Source organism: Notamacropus eugenii, chromosome 3 (assembly GCF_028372415.1).
Source record: "Notamacropus eugenii isolate mMacEug1 chromosome 3, mMacEug1.pri_v2, whole genome shotgun sequence".
Lineage (NCBI taxonomy): Eukaryota > Metazoa > Chordata > Mammalia > Diprotodontia > Macropodidae > Notamacropus > Notamacropus eugenii.
The window spans coordinates 378,483,894-378,499,987 of record NC_092874.1 but is presented as its reverse complement, the minus strand read 5'-3'; the positions used below and the strand labels follow the sequence as shown (position 1 = coordinate 378,499,987).

The window sequence follows — 16,094 nt, the reverse complement described above, 5'->3', positions numbered from 1 at the left end:
GCAATCAAGGTTAAGTGACTTGCCCAGGGTCACACAACCAGTAAGTCTCTGAGGTCAAATTTGAACTCAGGTCCTTCTGACTCCAGGGCTAGTGCTCTATCTACTGCACCACCTAGTTGTCCCTTCATAACACATTTTTAAATAATTAAAAAAAGTTCGAATTTTCAGTTAGGGGTCAGTAAAAATGATGATGTAATTTCTTTCCCCCATTCAACTTCATTGACCCCTTCAAATCTCCCGACAGGGGAATTTCTCCCTGGGAATCTGTGGCCACAAGTTAAGGTCTCCTGATCCTTATTTCAACTTCCTTAGTTTATAGTTGAAGGGACAGAAACTCAGAGAGAGTAAGTGACCTGTACACAGGGAGGCCAAATTGAAGTATAGGCTGGGGGAAAGCCCTGGATCTGAAGTCAGAGGAGCACAGTCAACGATCGTTAACAATGGCGTGATTTTGGGCAAGTCACCTAACCTTTCTAGGCTCATGGCTGCAAAATGAAACATGAGAAAAATTATTATTAATAACCAATGATTTGGGGAGATCCAAGAGTTACCCCTTTTTCTAAAGTCTTCATTTAACAAATATGGTCTCTTGAAGTCTCCTTACTGATAATGAGACTGAATTAATTCTCCTTAATCTTGGTCAGATTCTACCCAACTTCTGCTCAGGTTTAGGTGGGGATAAATTCTTTAGTAGATTTTCCAAGACTGGGGAACTTAGGAGTAAATAACATGATCAGAGTTCATAGAATAAGTCCAGACCCTCATTGCAATATTCATTCTCTCGTCAATTATTAACCAATCAGAGTTGACTGCCACCCTCTTCCAAGGGGCCTCAGTTTTCTTATCTGTGAATGGAAGGAGTTGGCTGCCATGCTCATCTTTGGTATTCAAGAATGCCATTGACCTTTTATTAAAAGAATGCTAGCGTTATTAATAAAGTGACTAATTACCCAGAAATTATGTCTTTCAAACTTTTTAAATGCTGCAGGGGTTGGTCTATATGATCTCCCATTTTGTTCCAGCTCTGAAATTCTGTTATTGTCCATTTTAGGCAGCCTGAGAACACATGTTATTTTGGATAAAATAAAGGCACCCCACTAGAGGACCAAGGAACAAAACAGCAGCCTCTGGGGCTGTTTTTCCTTTAGTAAGGATCCTGACCATAGACCTGTCTGCATGCACACCCTGTGGGGTGGCCTGTCAGTCCAGCAGAAGGCGGGCTTCTCTCTTTTGCCCCCTGTTAACTGAATATCTAGAACAGGCAAATCAGGAGCCTTAAAGGACTAATTCATCTTAGCTGAAAGGCAGACAGTATACTATGAGGAATATAATGAGTGCCAGGCTTGGAAGTGGGAAATCTAAGTATGTGACCCTAGGCAAATGGGGTTAATAATCTATCTCACAGGGTGTTAGGAAGATCAAATGTAAAACGTAAGTAAAATACTGTTCAAACTTTAAGGTGTTAAATAAATGTGAGCTATTATTATTAAAAACACACATACTGTTTGCCTCAATTTCCTCAACTGTAAAATGTGAATAATAATGGCACCTCTCTCCTAGGGTTGTTATGAGGATCAAATGAGACAATAAAGCATTTAGCACACTGTCTAGCACTTTTTTTTTTATTATTTCGGGGCCTTGCTCCAATGCAGAAAGCATATCTCACAGCCTCATATATAGCTATCCTTGGAAGGGACCTAGGGCTCTTTATTTTATGGAGAAGTAAATAGACCCCAAGGCTACTCAGCTGAAGAGCAGAAGAGCCAGAACGCCAGTCTCCCCAGTCCCAGAGGGGGCCCTTTTCACACTGACTCTCCTGTATTTGTAAACTAAACACTTTATAAATGTTTGCCTTTTGGTCTTTACTTTTGTTAAATAACCCAGTCCTCAGGCTGCGTGCCTTCAGGAACCCCACTAGGTACAGGTCAGTCAAACATTCATCAAGTGCCCTTTATGTATCAGGCAGTGCATAGAGCCCTGGGATGGGAACCAAGAAGACTCATCTTCATGAGTTCAAATCTAGCCTCAGACATCAACTAGCTGTATGACCCTGTGCAAGTCACTCAGCCCTGTTTGCCTGTTTCTTCCTCTGCAAAATTAGCTGGAGAAGGAAATGGCAAAACACTCTATCTTTGTCAAGAAATCCTCCCCCATTGGGGTCACGGAGAGTCAAGCACAACTGAAATAACTGAACACTGTGCTAATACAAAGAAAGAGAAAGACAGTCCCTGTCCTCAGGAAGCTCACCATCTAGCGGGAGAGACCACATGTAAACACTTACATACAGACAGGAATAAATAGGAAATACTTGATCAACAGGCACTATAATTAGGCAGGATGTTTCCTGGGAATTGAGGAAAGTCAGGCAAGTCAAGTAAGTCAGGTGTAGCTATTACCAAAGCAGTCTTTGCCAGGTTTCCTACCGATAAGGCTTTAAGGGAGGTCAGATTGTTCCCAGCCAGATTCAGGACTTGGAAGAAGAAAGAGGCACAAAGTCGGGATGGGAGCATAGATTTAGAGATGTTAGGGACCCCAGAGATGATCGAATCCAACTCCCCATTTACAGATGAGAAAACTGAGGCCAAAGACTTAAGTGATTTGCCCAAGGTCACACAGCTAGTACGTTTATAAATGGCAGTCTGGATCTGAATTCTAGCTATGAGAACAGAGGAGAGACTTAGCTTCAGCAGAAGAACCCTCTTGTGTGAGCTCACAAAAACCTGGTGAGGCAGGGGCCTCTGCAGGGAAACTGAGACACAGTGGATTTGGAATCATACTTACAGGAGTAATGAGAGTAATAATAGCTAGCATTTACATAGTGTTTTAAGGTTTATGCAGGTTAGATGTACATAAATATAATATATATGCATTTGCATTCCTGTTGGGTAGCAGTGTCCATGGCACATATCGAGGTGATTGGTGCTTGTTTACTGACATATAAATGTACACATACATATTCAAATGCACACACATACATAATACATGCATGCACACACATGTACACACATTTGTATGCATGTATGCACACACATACACATGTGCACACACAGCTAGTGGTATACACACATATATGCACAACACACACATATATGCACACACATACACAACGCACATGTGCACACATACGTACACACATTTGTATGCACACACATATGCATACACATACACACACGTGCACACACATAGCTAGTGGTTTATATACACATATATGCACATGCATACACATATACATATATATACACATATACATGCATATATTTAGTAACTGTTGCTCTTTCCCTCCCACCTTGATTTACGTTTTTCTTTTGCTCATTAAAGGGAATGCCCCGATTACTTCTTAAAGAAGCCAATTCACTGAATGGGCATCTTCTCACTCTAAGTGAATATCTGCATAGCCCAAGGTCTCCCATTGCATCCTGGGCCATCTCCAGTCATCCTGATGAATATCTGGTCACTGGACGCAGATGGCTCTGGAGGAGAAGTGAGGCTGGTGACCTGCACAGCCCTTCCTCACTCAAATCAAAGTCATGTGCAAGTCATGTCATCATTTCTCTGATGTCATGGTCTTCTTCAAAAATGAAGGATGAACACACATGTATACATATATGCACATACATATACACATATACATACATATATTCATATATATATACATACACATACATATATCCCTTAGATAGAATGAGAACTTGGAGTCAGGAAATCCTGATTTCAAATTCATCCTCAAATACTTACTAACTGTGTGGCCCTGAACCAATCACCCGCCCGTTTGCCTCAGTTTTCTCAACTGTAAAATGAAAATGATAATGGCACCTCCCTCCTAGGGTTGTTATAAGAATCAAATAAGTTAATAAAGTATTTAGCACGCTACCTGGCACATAGTAGGCATTCTATAAATCCTAGCTATTACTATTTTTGAGGGCAGCTAGACAGAGCTGTGCCTAGAGTGCCAGGGCTGGACATAGGAAGTTTCATCTTCATCAGTTCAAATCTAGCCTCGGACACTTATTAGCTGTGTGACCCTGGGCAAATCATTTAACCTTGTTTGCCTCTGTTTCCTCATCTGTAAAATGAGCTGGGGAAAGCTGGGGTTCGCCAAGAAAACCCCAGATGAGGTCACTTAAAGTCAGCTGAACAATAATTAATTTTTTTATATCATTGGTGTGAAGACTCTCTTAACCAATGAAGATAGATAACTGGTCTTAAAGAGTTGCCTGCAGAGCTGAAAAATGAAGTGACTTTCACAGGATGACACAATTAACATATTTGGGAGGCTCAAGACTTGAACTCAGGACCGTGACTCCAAAGCCAGCTCTCTGGACTCTGGCTATCTCTTCACTGTCCCCATTTTCCTCAGTGGTTTTCCTAGACACATCGGTCCCAGGAGAGGTGAATGACAGGAAGCCATAGGAATCCTAGGATTTCTGGATGGGAAGGGAAAGCCCCTCCCCTACCACATGCCCCTGCTGTTGTCTGATGTGAAGGTTCACTTAACCTTTCTTTGGTCACCTGAATGAACATGTCACCTGAGGAGCCTTCACCTCCCCCGCACACCCCAGGCCCCTGGGAGCTGCAGAAAGGCAGAAATAAATCAACATGCCCCTGGGATTCCAAACTTGTGGGGTGGATGTCATCACCATTCCACGCCCTCCCTGGCCCCCCTCCTCCCCTCCCCATGCACACACACACACACACACACACACACCCCGTACACTGTTGTGCTCAGGAGTCAACCTTTTAAAGTGTACGTTCAGAGTTGTCCTGACAGCATGAGTAATTAGGGGTCGCCTTGAACCAGAGGTCCTTTAGGGACCTTTGTGGAAAGGAGAGCTGGGATAGAGAGCTGGGGTGGGGGTGGTAGGAAAGTCCCAGGATACCAGTTAGGGAAGAGGGCCCTGCCGGGTCTTAGTTACTTACCTTCAGTGGAGGTCTGATGCCTCCCTGGCTGAGGCTGGTCTCCCTTCCTCCTGAGGAAGCAGGCCATCGTGATAAAAAAGCAGCACAAGACAGCGAACACACACAGCCCCAGGACGGTGTAGACCAGAGCCAGCTGTCCCGGGTCCCCACTCAGTTGCTGGTCCAGTTGCAGCAGGGGGCTCACCTTGGCTGAAACAGAGACGTGGGCACCAGCGTCATTCTGACAGGTGTGTTCAGGGGGTGCAGAGAAAAGGAGATTCAGGCCAGGCAAGTCACAGGTAAAACCCTAGGGCTACCTGTTCCTTGTGTGATCAGAGTGTGTGTTTGTGCAGTGGTGGGTGGGGAGGGAGATGGGCCAGGAGGGCCTTCAGAATTTGGCCATGAGACCCCACTTAGCCCCTTTGTTTCTCCTTGGCAGCAGTAAGTAACTAACAGATCATGGTGTAAGAAAGTACCAGCGGGTGAATGACTGTGCACAAATGGTTTCCATGATAATATATGGCTTTACATGCAGCATCTCATTAGATCTTCACAACAGTAAGTGAGGCGCTATCATCATCTCAGATTTACAGATGAAAAAACTGAGGCTGAAGAAATTCAGTGACTTATCCAGGATCCCATACCTAGTAAACGTTAGAGGCAGGATGTCTCTCTGCATGCAATAAACCCTTTTGAGCATGGGCAAAAGACAAACTTGGGCAAGGCGAAATGAGTGAGACTGGCTGCTGGCAGAAAGACCCCTCCTATCATCTCCTAAACTCTGATGGAATTTGAGACTTAGGGTGAGGTCAAACTACCCAGAGTGACTCTAAACCTGATCTGGGAAGGGGGGGAATTATGGGTAGAAGAGACAGATGATAAGCAAAGAAAGGCCAGTAGAAGAAGGAGGGCATGGAACCATGGAGAAAGTGGATAGGAAGTCATGAACAGCTGAGGGGATTCCTGAGCCCATCTTGAGCACAGTGCAAGCATGGGAGAAGACTGACCTCCTTCCCTCCCTTTCCCTCTCCCTGGAGAGTGTAGATAGTTTAATGGATCATTTACTTCTTTTCTCATCCCCCTTCCATCTTGGCTTGGGAGACATTTACCTTTGTTTTAAAGAGTTATTTTGTTTCTTAAGCTGGCAAATGTGATAAGCTGATCAACAGAAATGTTTCATTCTTGCCAACAGAAGATAAAAAGAGCCTTTATTCTGGAGGAGAAGCAGCAAACATATTGCCCCCAGACAATGTTGCTTCCCAACACTGGTACAAAAGTAAATTAGAATGTAATTGGGAAATATTTCATGAAATAAATAAAATTACAATAGACTGCAGATAATGTTACCTTGTGGTTTTCTAAGTCAATATGCCACCTGCAAGGATCCGTAATTAGACACCACTGTTCTAGAGGGAAAAAATGTTTGGTTTGGACTAAACCTGTGGGTTCAGGGGCTAATTTAAAACCACTGGACAAAGCGAAAAATAGGTATTGAACTGTTATAAGTCAAGCAAAAAATTGGGGTTCATATATCTCTAGAGATAAAATCATGAACTGATAATAGCAAACTCTGAAGGGAACAAAAGCTTGGTCATTTCAATTTTTCTTCTAACTCATGGTGGGTGTCATACCTGGTTTGGAAAAGCAAGTCATGTCTCACCAAGGGTGGGGAAGGGAAGAAAGAAAGAAGGAGGGCGGGAAGGAAGGAAGGAAGGAAGGAAGGAAGGAAGGAAGGAAGGAAGGAAGGAAGGAAGGAAGGAAGGAAGGAAGGAAGTTAGGAAGGAAGGAAGGAAGGAAGGAAGGAAGGAAGGAAGGAAGGAAGGAAGGAAGGAAGGAAGAGTGAACTGTGTTGCCCAATTGGAAAATTCCAGTTGCGTCCCCAGTGGGGCAGCTCCTACTACCACTCACAGAGCTTGCTGTTTGTCCTTTGTTCTTGAAGAGGACCATGACATCAGGGAGGTGATGCCATGACTTGCCAGTGAATTGGATTTAAGTGAGGGAGGACTGTGCAAAATCTGTAGCATCCCTTTCTCCTCTGGAGCCATCTGGGTCCAGTGGCCAGATATCGATCAGGATGACTAGAAAAGGCCTCTGGAGTGTTGGGCATGAAATATCAGAAAAAGAGCACATCCTGCCTCAGACACTACCTGGATGACCCTATGCCCCAGTTTTCTCATCTATAAAATACGGGAGTTAGATCAGATGGCCTCTAAGGTCCTTTCCAATTATAAATATATGTCCAAGGTTACACAGAAATTAAGCAGCAGAACCAAAATCTGAATTTAGATCCTCTGACTCCAAATACAGGGTTCCTTTTAGACCACACTTCCTCCCAATCAAAGGCATCCTTCAGCAAGAAAGGCATGTACAAGGCTGAGATGAGGGAAGTCGATGTAGTTTTCAGTATAGCAGGTAAGTGACAATGTGAATAAAGCACTGAGCCTAGAGTCAAGAAGACCTCAGTTCAAATCCTGATGTACTTACTAGCTCTGTGACTCTGGGCAGATCACTTTGTTTACCTCAGTTTCCTCATTTGTAAAATGGGGATGATAATAATAACCATAGGGTTGTTGTGAAGGTCAAATGAGAAAATTTATAAAGCACTTTGCAAACCTCACAGTGCTATCTATTGTTGTTCAATTGTGTCTGACTTTTCATGACCACATTCGGGGTTTTCTTGACAAAGATACTGGAGTGGTTTGCCATTTTCTTCTCCAGCTCTTTTTACAAATGAGGAAACTGAGGCAAACAGAGTTAAGTGACTTACCCAGGGTCACACAGTGTCAGGTCAGATATGAAAACTCAAGAACAAGAGTGTTTTTGACTGCAGGCCTGCCATCCTATCCATTATATCACCTAGCTGCCCTATATAAATGCTCACTATTATTAGAAATTACTCTGGACTTGAGATCAGTCTATCTTCATCACCTCACCCCTGTCCTCACTCAACTGAATTTACCCAAGGTTCCCGTATTCCTACTGCTCCCTCCCCTTGATGTTTCCCCAGGAGGAGAAACTTGCAGCACACTACGATGAAAAAAACTGTGAACCCTCAGTGGAGCAGAAGCCACGGTCCAGAAGGAAATCGCGCAGGTAGAAGGAAGGAAAGAACCCTTTGGGTGAGGAAGGCTTGGGAATGTATGTGCAGAGCAAGAACCAGCAAGAACCAACCTATCTCACAGGTCTCAATAAGAGAGCAAGCCAGAGCTAAGTTTTCCACACTTACTCCAATGCCAAGCTCCCAGGATCCCATGCCTGGCCCCAGGAGAGTCCAAAATATTCTCTGCCTCACATCTAAACCATGCACCAAAGCAGAAAAGCAGAATGGGAGTGGGTGGGGAGACCTAGGAGGGATGCAGTCTAAGGTCCTTCGCTGGGAGGAACTTTTTCCCCAGCAGGTGCAATTCCAAGGCAGCTACCACAAGAGGGCACAAGCTCCCAGCTTTTGATATTCATTTTCATCTGCTATGGGGGAGCAAGAGATATTGCTTCTTCTGAAGACCATGAACCATTGTTTCCTTTAAATCCTGCTGACAATTTTTAAACCAATCTAAAGTTAGATCTTCCATTTTCTTCACTGCAGCTGGCTCTCTTCTCCCTTCCACTCCCACTGAGCTACAGTGCTTTGAAAAACAATAGGAAATAATAGGAAGAAATGGTGTCTGCCATGGTTGATGGCCCCACAGAAGGGGCCATGGGATCATAGTTGGATGTGATGGGCTCCAATGGGCTTGGAGTCCTGGCCTAGGCACACTCTAGCTCTGTGACCTTGCAGATCAACTTCTCTAAGCTTCCGTTGTTTCATCTATAAAACAGAACAGCAGCATGGAGATACAGATGGAAAGTTGGCCTCGAATTTAGGAAGACCTAGATTGAAACCACTCTACTGAGGCTATAAATTATGAAATAGAAGATGCCCTCCTTTGGTAGAGGGAGTTTCCTTACTGAGAGTAGCCTATGCCAATGAAATCAAACATCCAGTCCAAAACCCAACAGCCTGCATTTGAATCTGCCTATTCTACTTATTACCTATGTGGCCCTAGGGAAGTCACTTCCCTCCTGGGGCCTCAGTTTCCTCACCTGTAAAATAAGACAGTTGGATAAGAACAAGAGTTCTTAACTTTTTCTGTATCACAGACTCCTTGGGCAATCTGGTGAAACATATGGACCCATTCTCAGGAAAATGTTTTTAAAATAAAATTCACTGGATTACAAAGGCTATCTATTATATTGAAATACAGTTATCCAGATTTGAAAAACCCCCAAAACAAGTTCATAGACACCAGGTTAAGAATCCCTGGATCTGAGGATCTGAAAAGCCTTCCAGTCCAACCCGATATCTAGGCTGCTCTTTCTATTGAATGCATTCATGAGGTCAAGTTCGAATCCCATTATGTCATTTTTATCCAGATGAAATCAAGCTAATAAATCGCATTTGTGTAACCATCTGAGGTGTGCACAGTACTTACAAGTGTCTCATTTTAACAACAATAGTAACTAGTATTTACATAACGCTTGCATAAATATTGATAATTTTTTGTGCTTTATAAATATTGTCTTCAACGGACATAACAACTCTGGAAGGTAAGCGCTCCTGTTCTCTAACGTTTATTAGCACAGCACTTGACATAGTAAATGTTTTGAATGATCTCTCCATTTTATAGTCAAGGAAACTGAAGCAAATGGCTTGGCCAGGGTCACGCAATTGTTAAGTGTCTGATGGACTAGATCTGAACTCCCGTCTTCCTGTCTGCAAGCCTAGGACTCATCTGCTGTACCACCTCACTACTTTTATTTTATCCAATGAGGCACTTAGCCTCATTCAACCCTGGCAGGTAAGCACTATCATTATTCCCAATTCACAGATGACGAAGGCAGGCAGAGGTTAAGTAACTTGCCCAGGATCACACAGCTGAGTTTGGATTTCAGTTCAGATCTTCCTGAGTTCAGGTACAACCTGCCTATAAGTTATAAATTATGATCAACAAGGGCAACCCTTCATGGGGAAAGAAAGGGTTATGTGACAAGTGACAGGGACATAAATTCCTACTCTATTTGCCTTGATACTGAGAGTGGGAAAAACTGGGAGTAGAAGTTATTCTTTGTATATCAGGCTCACGACTCATATTTACCTTCTGGTCACCTCCCTGAGTCAGGGCCCAGTGTGGAATGGAAAGCAATCATGCAGGTTACTTATGTGTGCCAGCATCCTAGGCATGACCCTGGGTATTCATTCATTCCCTACCTTGGGGCATAAGGCAAGGGAACTTTCCCTCTCCAAGTGGGACTGAGAATAGCCAACGTAACCCACAGAGCAATGGAACTCTGGAACTGTGGCCAGGGCAGGACAGATTTGTAGAGGAATTAACAAGGTAGTCAGAAGGAGAACCAATTTCTAAACCTTTTTCTAAAAAAAGATGTGACTACCATGTGATAGAATCTTACCCCTGGAACTTTCAGACAACACTTAGTCCTTCCCTGACTTCAAACACGACCACACCTAAGCCAGAGGGGGCAGCCGGTAGCCCCCAAACTTCCTGTTTACAACCCCAGTTGGCTTCCCTACTAGAGACCTGCTCTCTAAAGCTTCATAAGAAAGAGAGTGAAATGGAAAGAGAGCAGCTGTTCAGACTAAGGCTTTGGACCCTCCCCTTCCCCCTAAAAAAGGCCTGGGGTTCAAACAGTACTGAGAAAAGGAAAAAGATGGAATCAGGGAAAAGATAATTTTGCTGGGACTCATGTCCTCTCCATGGTAGATTGCTATTATTATCCATACGCACCCAAGGATCAGAGATTTGGTGATGGAAAAGACTTTTTAAGTCATAGAGTCCAACCCATTTTACAGATGAGAAAACTGAGCCCCAGCAAAGGAGATGCAATCTGCCCAAAGTCAACCAGGTAATAAATGAGAACAGAGATTCAAACTTGGGTCTCCAGACCTCACGACAGAACTTCTTCCATTTCAACATATTAACTATACAACCTTTGCCATACAGCTTTGTAGGTTGTTCAGTCATTTCTGACTCTTCATAATCCTATCTGGGGTTTTCTTGGCAAAGGTACTGGAGTGGTTTGTCTTTGCTTTCTACAGCTCATTTTACAGATGAGGAAACTGAGACAAACAGAGTTAAATGACTAGCCCAGCTAATAAGTGTCTAAGGCTGGATTTGAACTCAGGTCTTCTGATTCCAGACCTGGTACTCTATCCATTGTACTACCTAGCTGCTCTATAACTTTGGTCTCATATAATTCTAATCTCTTGGCTAGATGTATCACATTGTATGTAGTACCAACATCAAACTTAGTAAGTCTGAAAAGGAACTCATTATGTTCACTCTCTTTACTCCTAATTCACTCTTTCTCTAGATTTCCTTATTTCAGATGAAGGCACCACCAGCCTTCCATTCACTCAGGTTCATAACCTTCAAGTCATCCTTGACTCTTCCTTCTCCATTACCTCCCCCCTCCCCGTATAGCTAGTATTTATAAAACTATTTGTGGTTTGCAAAACACTTGACAAGTATTTTCTCATTTGATCCTCATGACAACTCTAGAAGATAAGTGCTATTGTTATCCCCATTTTACAGATGAGGAAACTGAGGCAGACACAGTAGTTAAGTAATTTTCCCAGGGCTACATATCTAGTGTTGGAGGCAGGATTTGAATTCTGGTCTTCCTGACACCAGACCCAGTGCTCCATCCATGGTACCACCTAGCTGGCTTATAAGAAATATTCAATCAATTGCCAAACCATGTGGATTCTATCTCAACAATATGTCTTTACACCCACCCCCTTCCCTCCATTTCCAAAGGCTTTTTTTATCTTTTGCCAATAGTGGTACAATAGTTTCTTTCTTTCTCTTTATTTAAATAATAGTTTCTTAGTTGGGGTCTCTGCTTCCAGCCAGTCTCTCCCTTCTCTAATGAATCTTCCACACAGCTGCCAAAATAATATTACTAAAATACAAATTTAACTGCATCACTCCCATACTAAAAAAAAATCCTCAGTGGCTCCCTATTGCCCCTGGGATAAAGAACAAACTGCTCAGCCTGGCATTAAAAGCTTTCCACAATTGGACTCCCATTTACCTTTCCAGACATGTCATATTATATTTCCCTTCCTTTACTCTACATTCCAGCCAACTAGGCCTACCTGCTTCTCCCCAATTCAGCCTTCCACCTGGCCTGGAAGGCAGTTCCTTCTTAGTTCCAACTCTTGGAATTCCCAGCTTCCTACAGGGTTCAGCACAAAGGCCAGGTCCCGTAAGAGGTCTTTCCTGATACCCCCAGTAATTAAAGATTCTCTCACAGCTCAAATGTCTTTATATTTATTGATTAATCATTTAATATCATTTGAACCTCCATAAGGGCCAGAGTCTGAACTAATCAACCAGAAGAAGAGCTTGGACCTAACAGGTATCCCTTTGTCTCTGAATAAACTCAGAGAATACCTCTTCCTATGTTAATGCAGCCAGATGGGGCTGACTTAAGAGCATTTTTTTTTTCTGTTTAAGGCCATTAAGGATGAGACTCTGAACCCAAGACACTATCTTGAATAATGGGACTTTTTCTTATCTTAATATTGTATGGGCATATACTACGTTATGCATGTTAATGGTAAAGAAAACACAGATATCCTGGGTCACAATTTCAATCGATTCTTTGCCAGCTCTCTTATCTTATTGTATTTACCACCTAATCAATTAAGAAAATTCCTTTCTCATAATATAGTTAAACATATATGGAGATCATAAATTTGATTGACATAGAGACTCAGTCAGGATTGTTCTAAAACATATTTAAGGGTGGCCATCTTTTATCAGATGGTCAAAACTTAGTTTTTGACTCTGTGCAAGCACAAATCTGCTAGCTGTAAGAGAATAAACAATATGACTTTATGTATCACCTAGCCTGTTTGCCTATTTCATCAAGCTTCCAGGCTGACATTACTCATCTGTGTACCTATCATTCTTATCCATGTACATGTCATTTCTCCCTCCCCCAAGAACGTAAGCCCCTTGAGGGTGGAAAAGTTCATATTTCTTTCTTGATATCCCCAGCACCTAGCCCAGTGACTGCCCTCTACATAACAAGAGTTTAATAAATGCTCATTGAATGGAGTTGCAGCAACTCAGTAATTAACTTCTGTAACAACAATTGGCATAGAGAGTGAGAAAAATGGTTATTTTCTTATCATATTAATAACCACTATTATATATGGGACCCACTTCCTCTCATTCAAAGCCCAGTCTCTCAAGGATGTTTCTGACCTTGTCCAAAGAATTCACCCCACTCAGCCCATTGTGTTCTACTTCCTGAGGACTGAGGTAGAGAATAATAGATCCTTGGTGTGGATTGCCCTAGGCTGGTGTGGTCTGGGTAAAGATGAATCTCTTTGTCCAAGAATGACATGATCAGAGTCACATCCCCCCAGCCCCTCATTAGAATAATGCCCGTCTTTCATTATAATATTCATTCTCTCATTATGTTAACCAATTAGAGTTGATTTCCACCCATCAGGTGCCACTCTTTTCCCCAAGTTATTTAACCATTCAAGTGGCCTCCAGGGGCCATCTTCGGTTGCCAAGAAAAACCACTGGCCTGAATTTATTGATTATTTGCTAGCTATAATTGAGAAATTGATCATTACTTATCCAGAAACTGGGTTTCTCAGGAATTTTCATTCATTCCAGGGGGATGAGAAGAATTGAAAGGGAGAAGAGTTGCTTCTGTTCTCCCTCCTCTTCTCATTCATTTTTCTTTGATGCTGTAGGCTGGCTTGTTTGTTTTAAATCAATAGCACTCTTCTATTTACAGAACCCCTATTAATCTTTGTTTCCCTTCCCAAAGAGTCTTTTTCTCTGCAAAGGGAGCAACGGGAGGCATCGGAGGATTTAGGGGGCTGTCCTAAATCCCTAGCATGGATGAAGGTTTCCAGCCTTTCCAAAGTTTTGTAGCCAGGGACTAGTCTCTTTTCATCCCTGGCTATAGTTTGGGAGGGAAGTGAGGGAAACAGGAACTGGAGGTGTTGGGGTAACATTAGAGGAAGTGAGGTACCTCCCAAACTGAAATTATCCCTTTGGCTAAATTCTTTGGCAATGGGTTAGTCTGGGGGAAATAATCGCCTTTGAGTCTTGGACATCTAGTAATCTAGGCACTTGGGAAAACCCAACGTGTTCATAGATGATCAAGGGAAGAGGAGGCTAGGGGGCATAAGCTGCCCACTGTGGGCATACCTCTCCAAGTTATTCACTGGGCCATTCTAAATCACCTTGTGGATCCCCTTCAGTCAGCCTACCCAGTTTCAGCCTCCATCCTTATTAATAATAATAATAAGTCATATTTCTATCTGCCTAAATGTTTACAAAGCTCTTTCCTCCAAACAAGTAAGGTTAGTGGTGCAGGTAATATTTTCCCTGTTGTGGGGTTGAGCTTTAGTTTCATCCATGTGCCATTAAAATATAGGCTACTTGAGGGCAGAGGCAACTTTTACCATTCTTTTTAAAAAATTGTTTTTCTTTACCTTATTTTTGAAGGCAATCAGGGTTAAGTGACTTGCCCAAAGTCACATGGCTAGTAAATATCTGAGGATGGATTTGAACTCAGGTCCTCCTGACTTCAGGGCCCACTGTACCACCTAGCTATCTTCTATCATTCTTTCTATCCAGTGTCTTCCAGATAATAAATATGTAATAACTACTTGTTCATTGAGCAATGGATTTAGGGAACTCCCAGCAAGGAAATTCCCTTCACTTATGCAACTTACAGTCTTGTTGAATGACTTGGGGGACTAAGAGGTTTAAACAACTTACCCAGGGCATTATACCCAGAATGTGTCTGAGGCAAGATGGCATCCCAGGCCTTCCTGACCGTGAAGCCAGCATTCTCTCCACTATACCATTATCACTCCACATCTCATAATCCCTATTTTACAGAGGAGGAAGCCAAAACTCATTGACTTGGCCATGGCTAAATAGCTGGTGAGTGTCAGAGCTGGAATTTGAACTCAGATCTCTGAATCCAAAACTACTGCACCATGTATTGATACCGTACCCCCAACTAACTAATTCTAATAAGAAATCCGAACTCTGTGGGAAAAGGTGCTTTATCAAAAGAACATGGTACATGGTGTCTGCCATCTGCTCCTACACTTAGGCCTTCAACAAAGTAATCACTTAACGTTGGTGAAAGTACAAATAAATGAATGAATCACAGTTGAGGGGACCATTCTACCTGGCACCTTTTTCATGGCATCACAGATCATGGATTTAAAGCTGACAGGGGCCTTGGAGGGCAGCCAATTTAACCACCTTATTTTATGGTCAAGGGGCCCAGAGACCAGAGAGGGTAGATCACACAGCTTGATTGTAGTGAGCATCTGTCTAGGGTCCTGATCCATCTATTGACAGGAGTTTACTCAGCTTTCTACTGATCCCAGATTATTGCTTCTAATGTCTCTAGTGGGCAGGCCCCAAGCTACCCAAAATCCCCAAACAGGAAGCTTTTATAAGGTAACGGTAACCCCTTTCTCTGAGGCAACCTTTACGTACGTTAGCTGAGTGCTTCTGGGTTATGCTTTGCTTTATGTTTTCAAACTTCTGAAGATCTGCTTGACCGGGACTTTTTCTTATGACAATAACCTTATTATTATAAGTAGATAGCATCTATATAGCACTTCAAGGCTAGAAAAGAGCTTTACTAATAATATCTCTTTGGAGCCTCATGACTCTAGGAGGTAGGTGTTATTATTATCTTCATTTTATAGATGAGGAAACTGAGGCAGAATGAAGCTAAGTGACTTGCTCAGGATTACACAACCAGCAAGTATCCAAGGTTGTATTTGAGCTGAGGTCCTCCTGACTTTGGGGCAGCTAGGATAGAGCACTGGGTTTAGAATCAGAAAGGTTCATCTTCATGAGTTCAAATCCAGCCTCAGACATGTACCAGTTATATGACCCTGGGTTGGTCACTTAACCTTGTTTGCCTCAGTTTCCTTATATGTTAAATGAGTTGGAGAAAGAAACGGCAAACCACTCCAGTATCTTTGCCAAGAAAACCCTAAATAGGGTCATGAAGAATCAGACACAATGAAAATGATCAAACAACATCCTCCTCATTCTAGGTCCAGGACTGTAGCTACTGCTTTGTATTAAAAATAAATAAATAATCTTAAGTAACTTCACACACACACACACACA

The 16,094-nt window shown here is 42.6% G+C and overlaps 1 protein-coding gene across 2 annotated transcripts in view; it reads right to left on the bottom strand.

Moving 5' to 3' along the window:
- Positions 1 to 16,094, bottom strand: part of TNFRSF13B (TNF receptor superfamily member 13B) — a 35,561-nt gene that overhangs the window by 1,798 nt on the left and 17,669 nt on the right. For both annotated transcript variants that reach the window (XM_072597604.1, XM_072597605.1), the window contains exon 4: positions 4,918 to 5,106. In XM_072597604.1, coding sequence (XP_072453705.1) covers positions 4,918 to 5,106 — 189 coding nt within the window. The remainder of the gene's footprint in view (positions 1 to 4,917; positions 5,107 to 16,094) is intronic.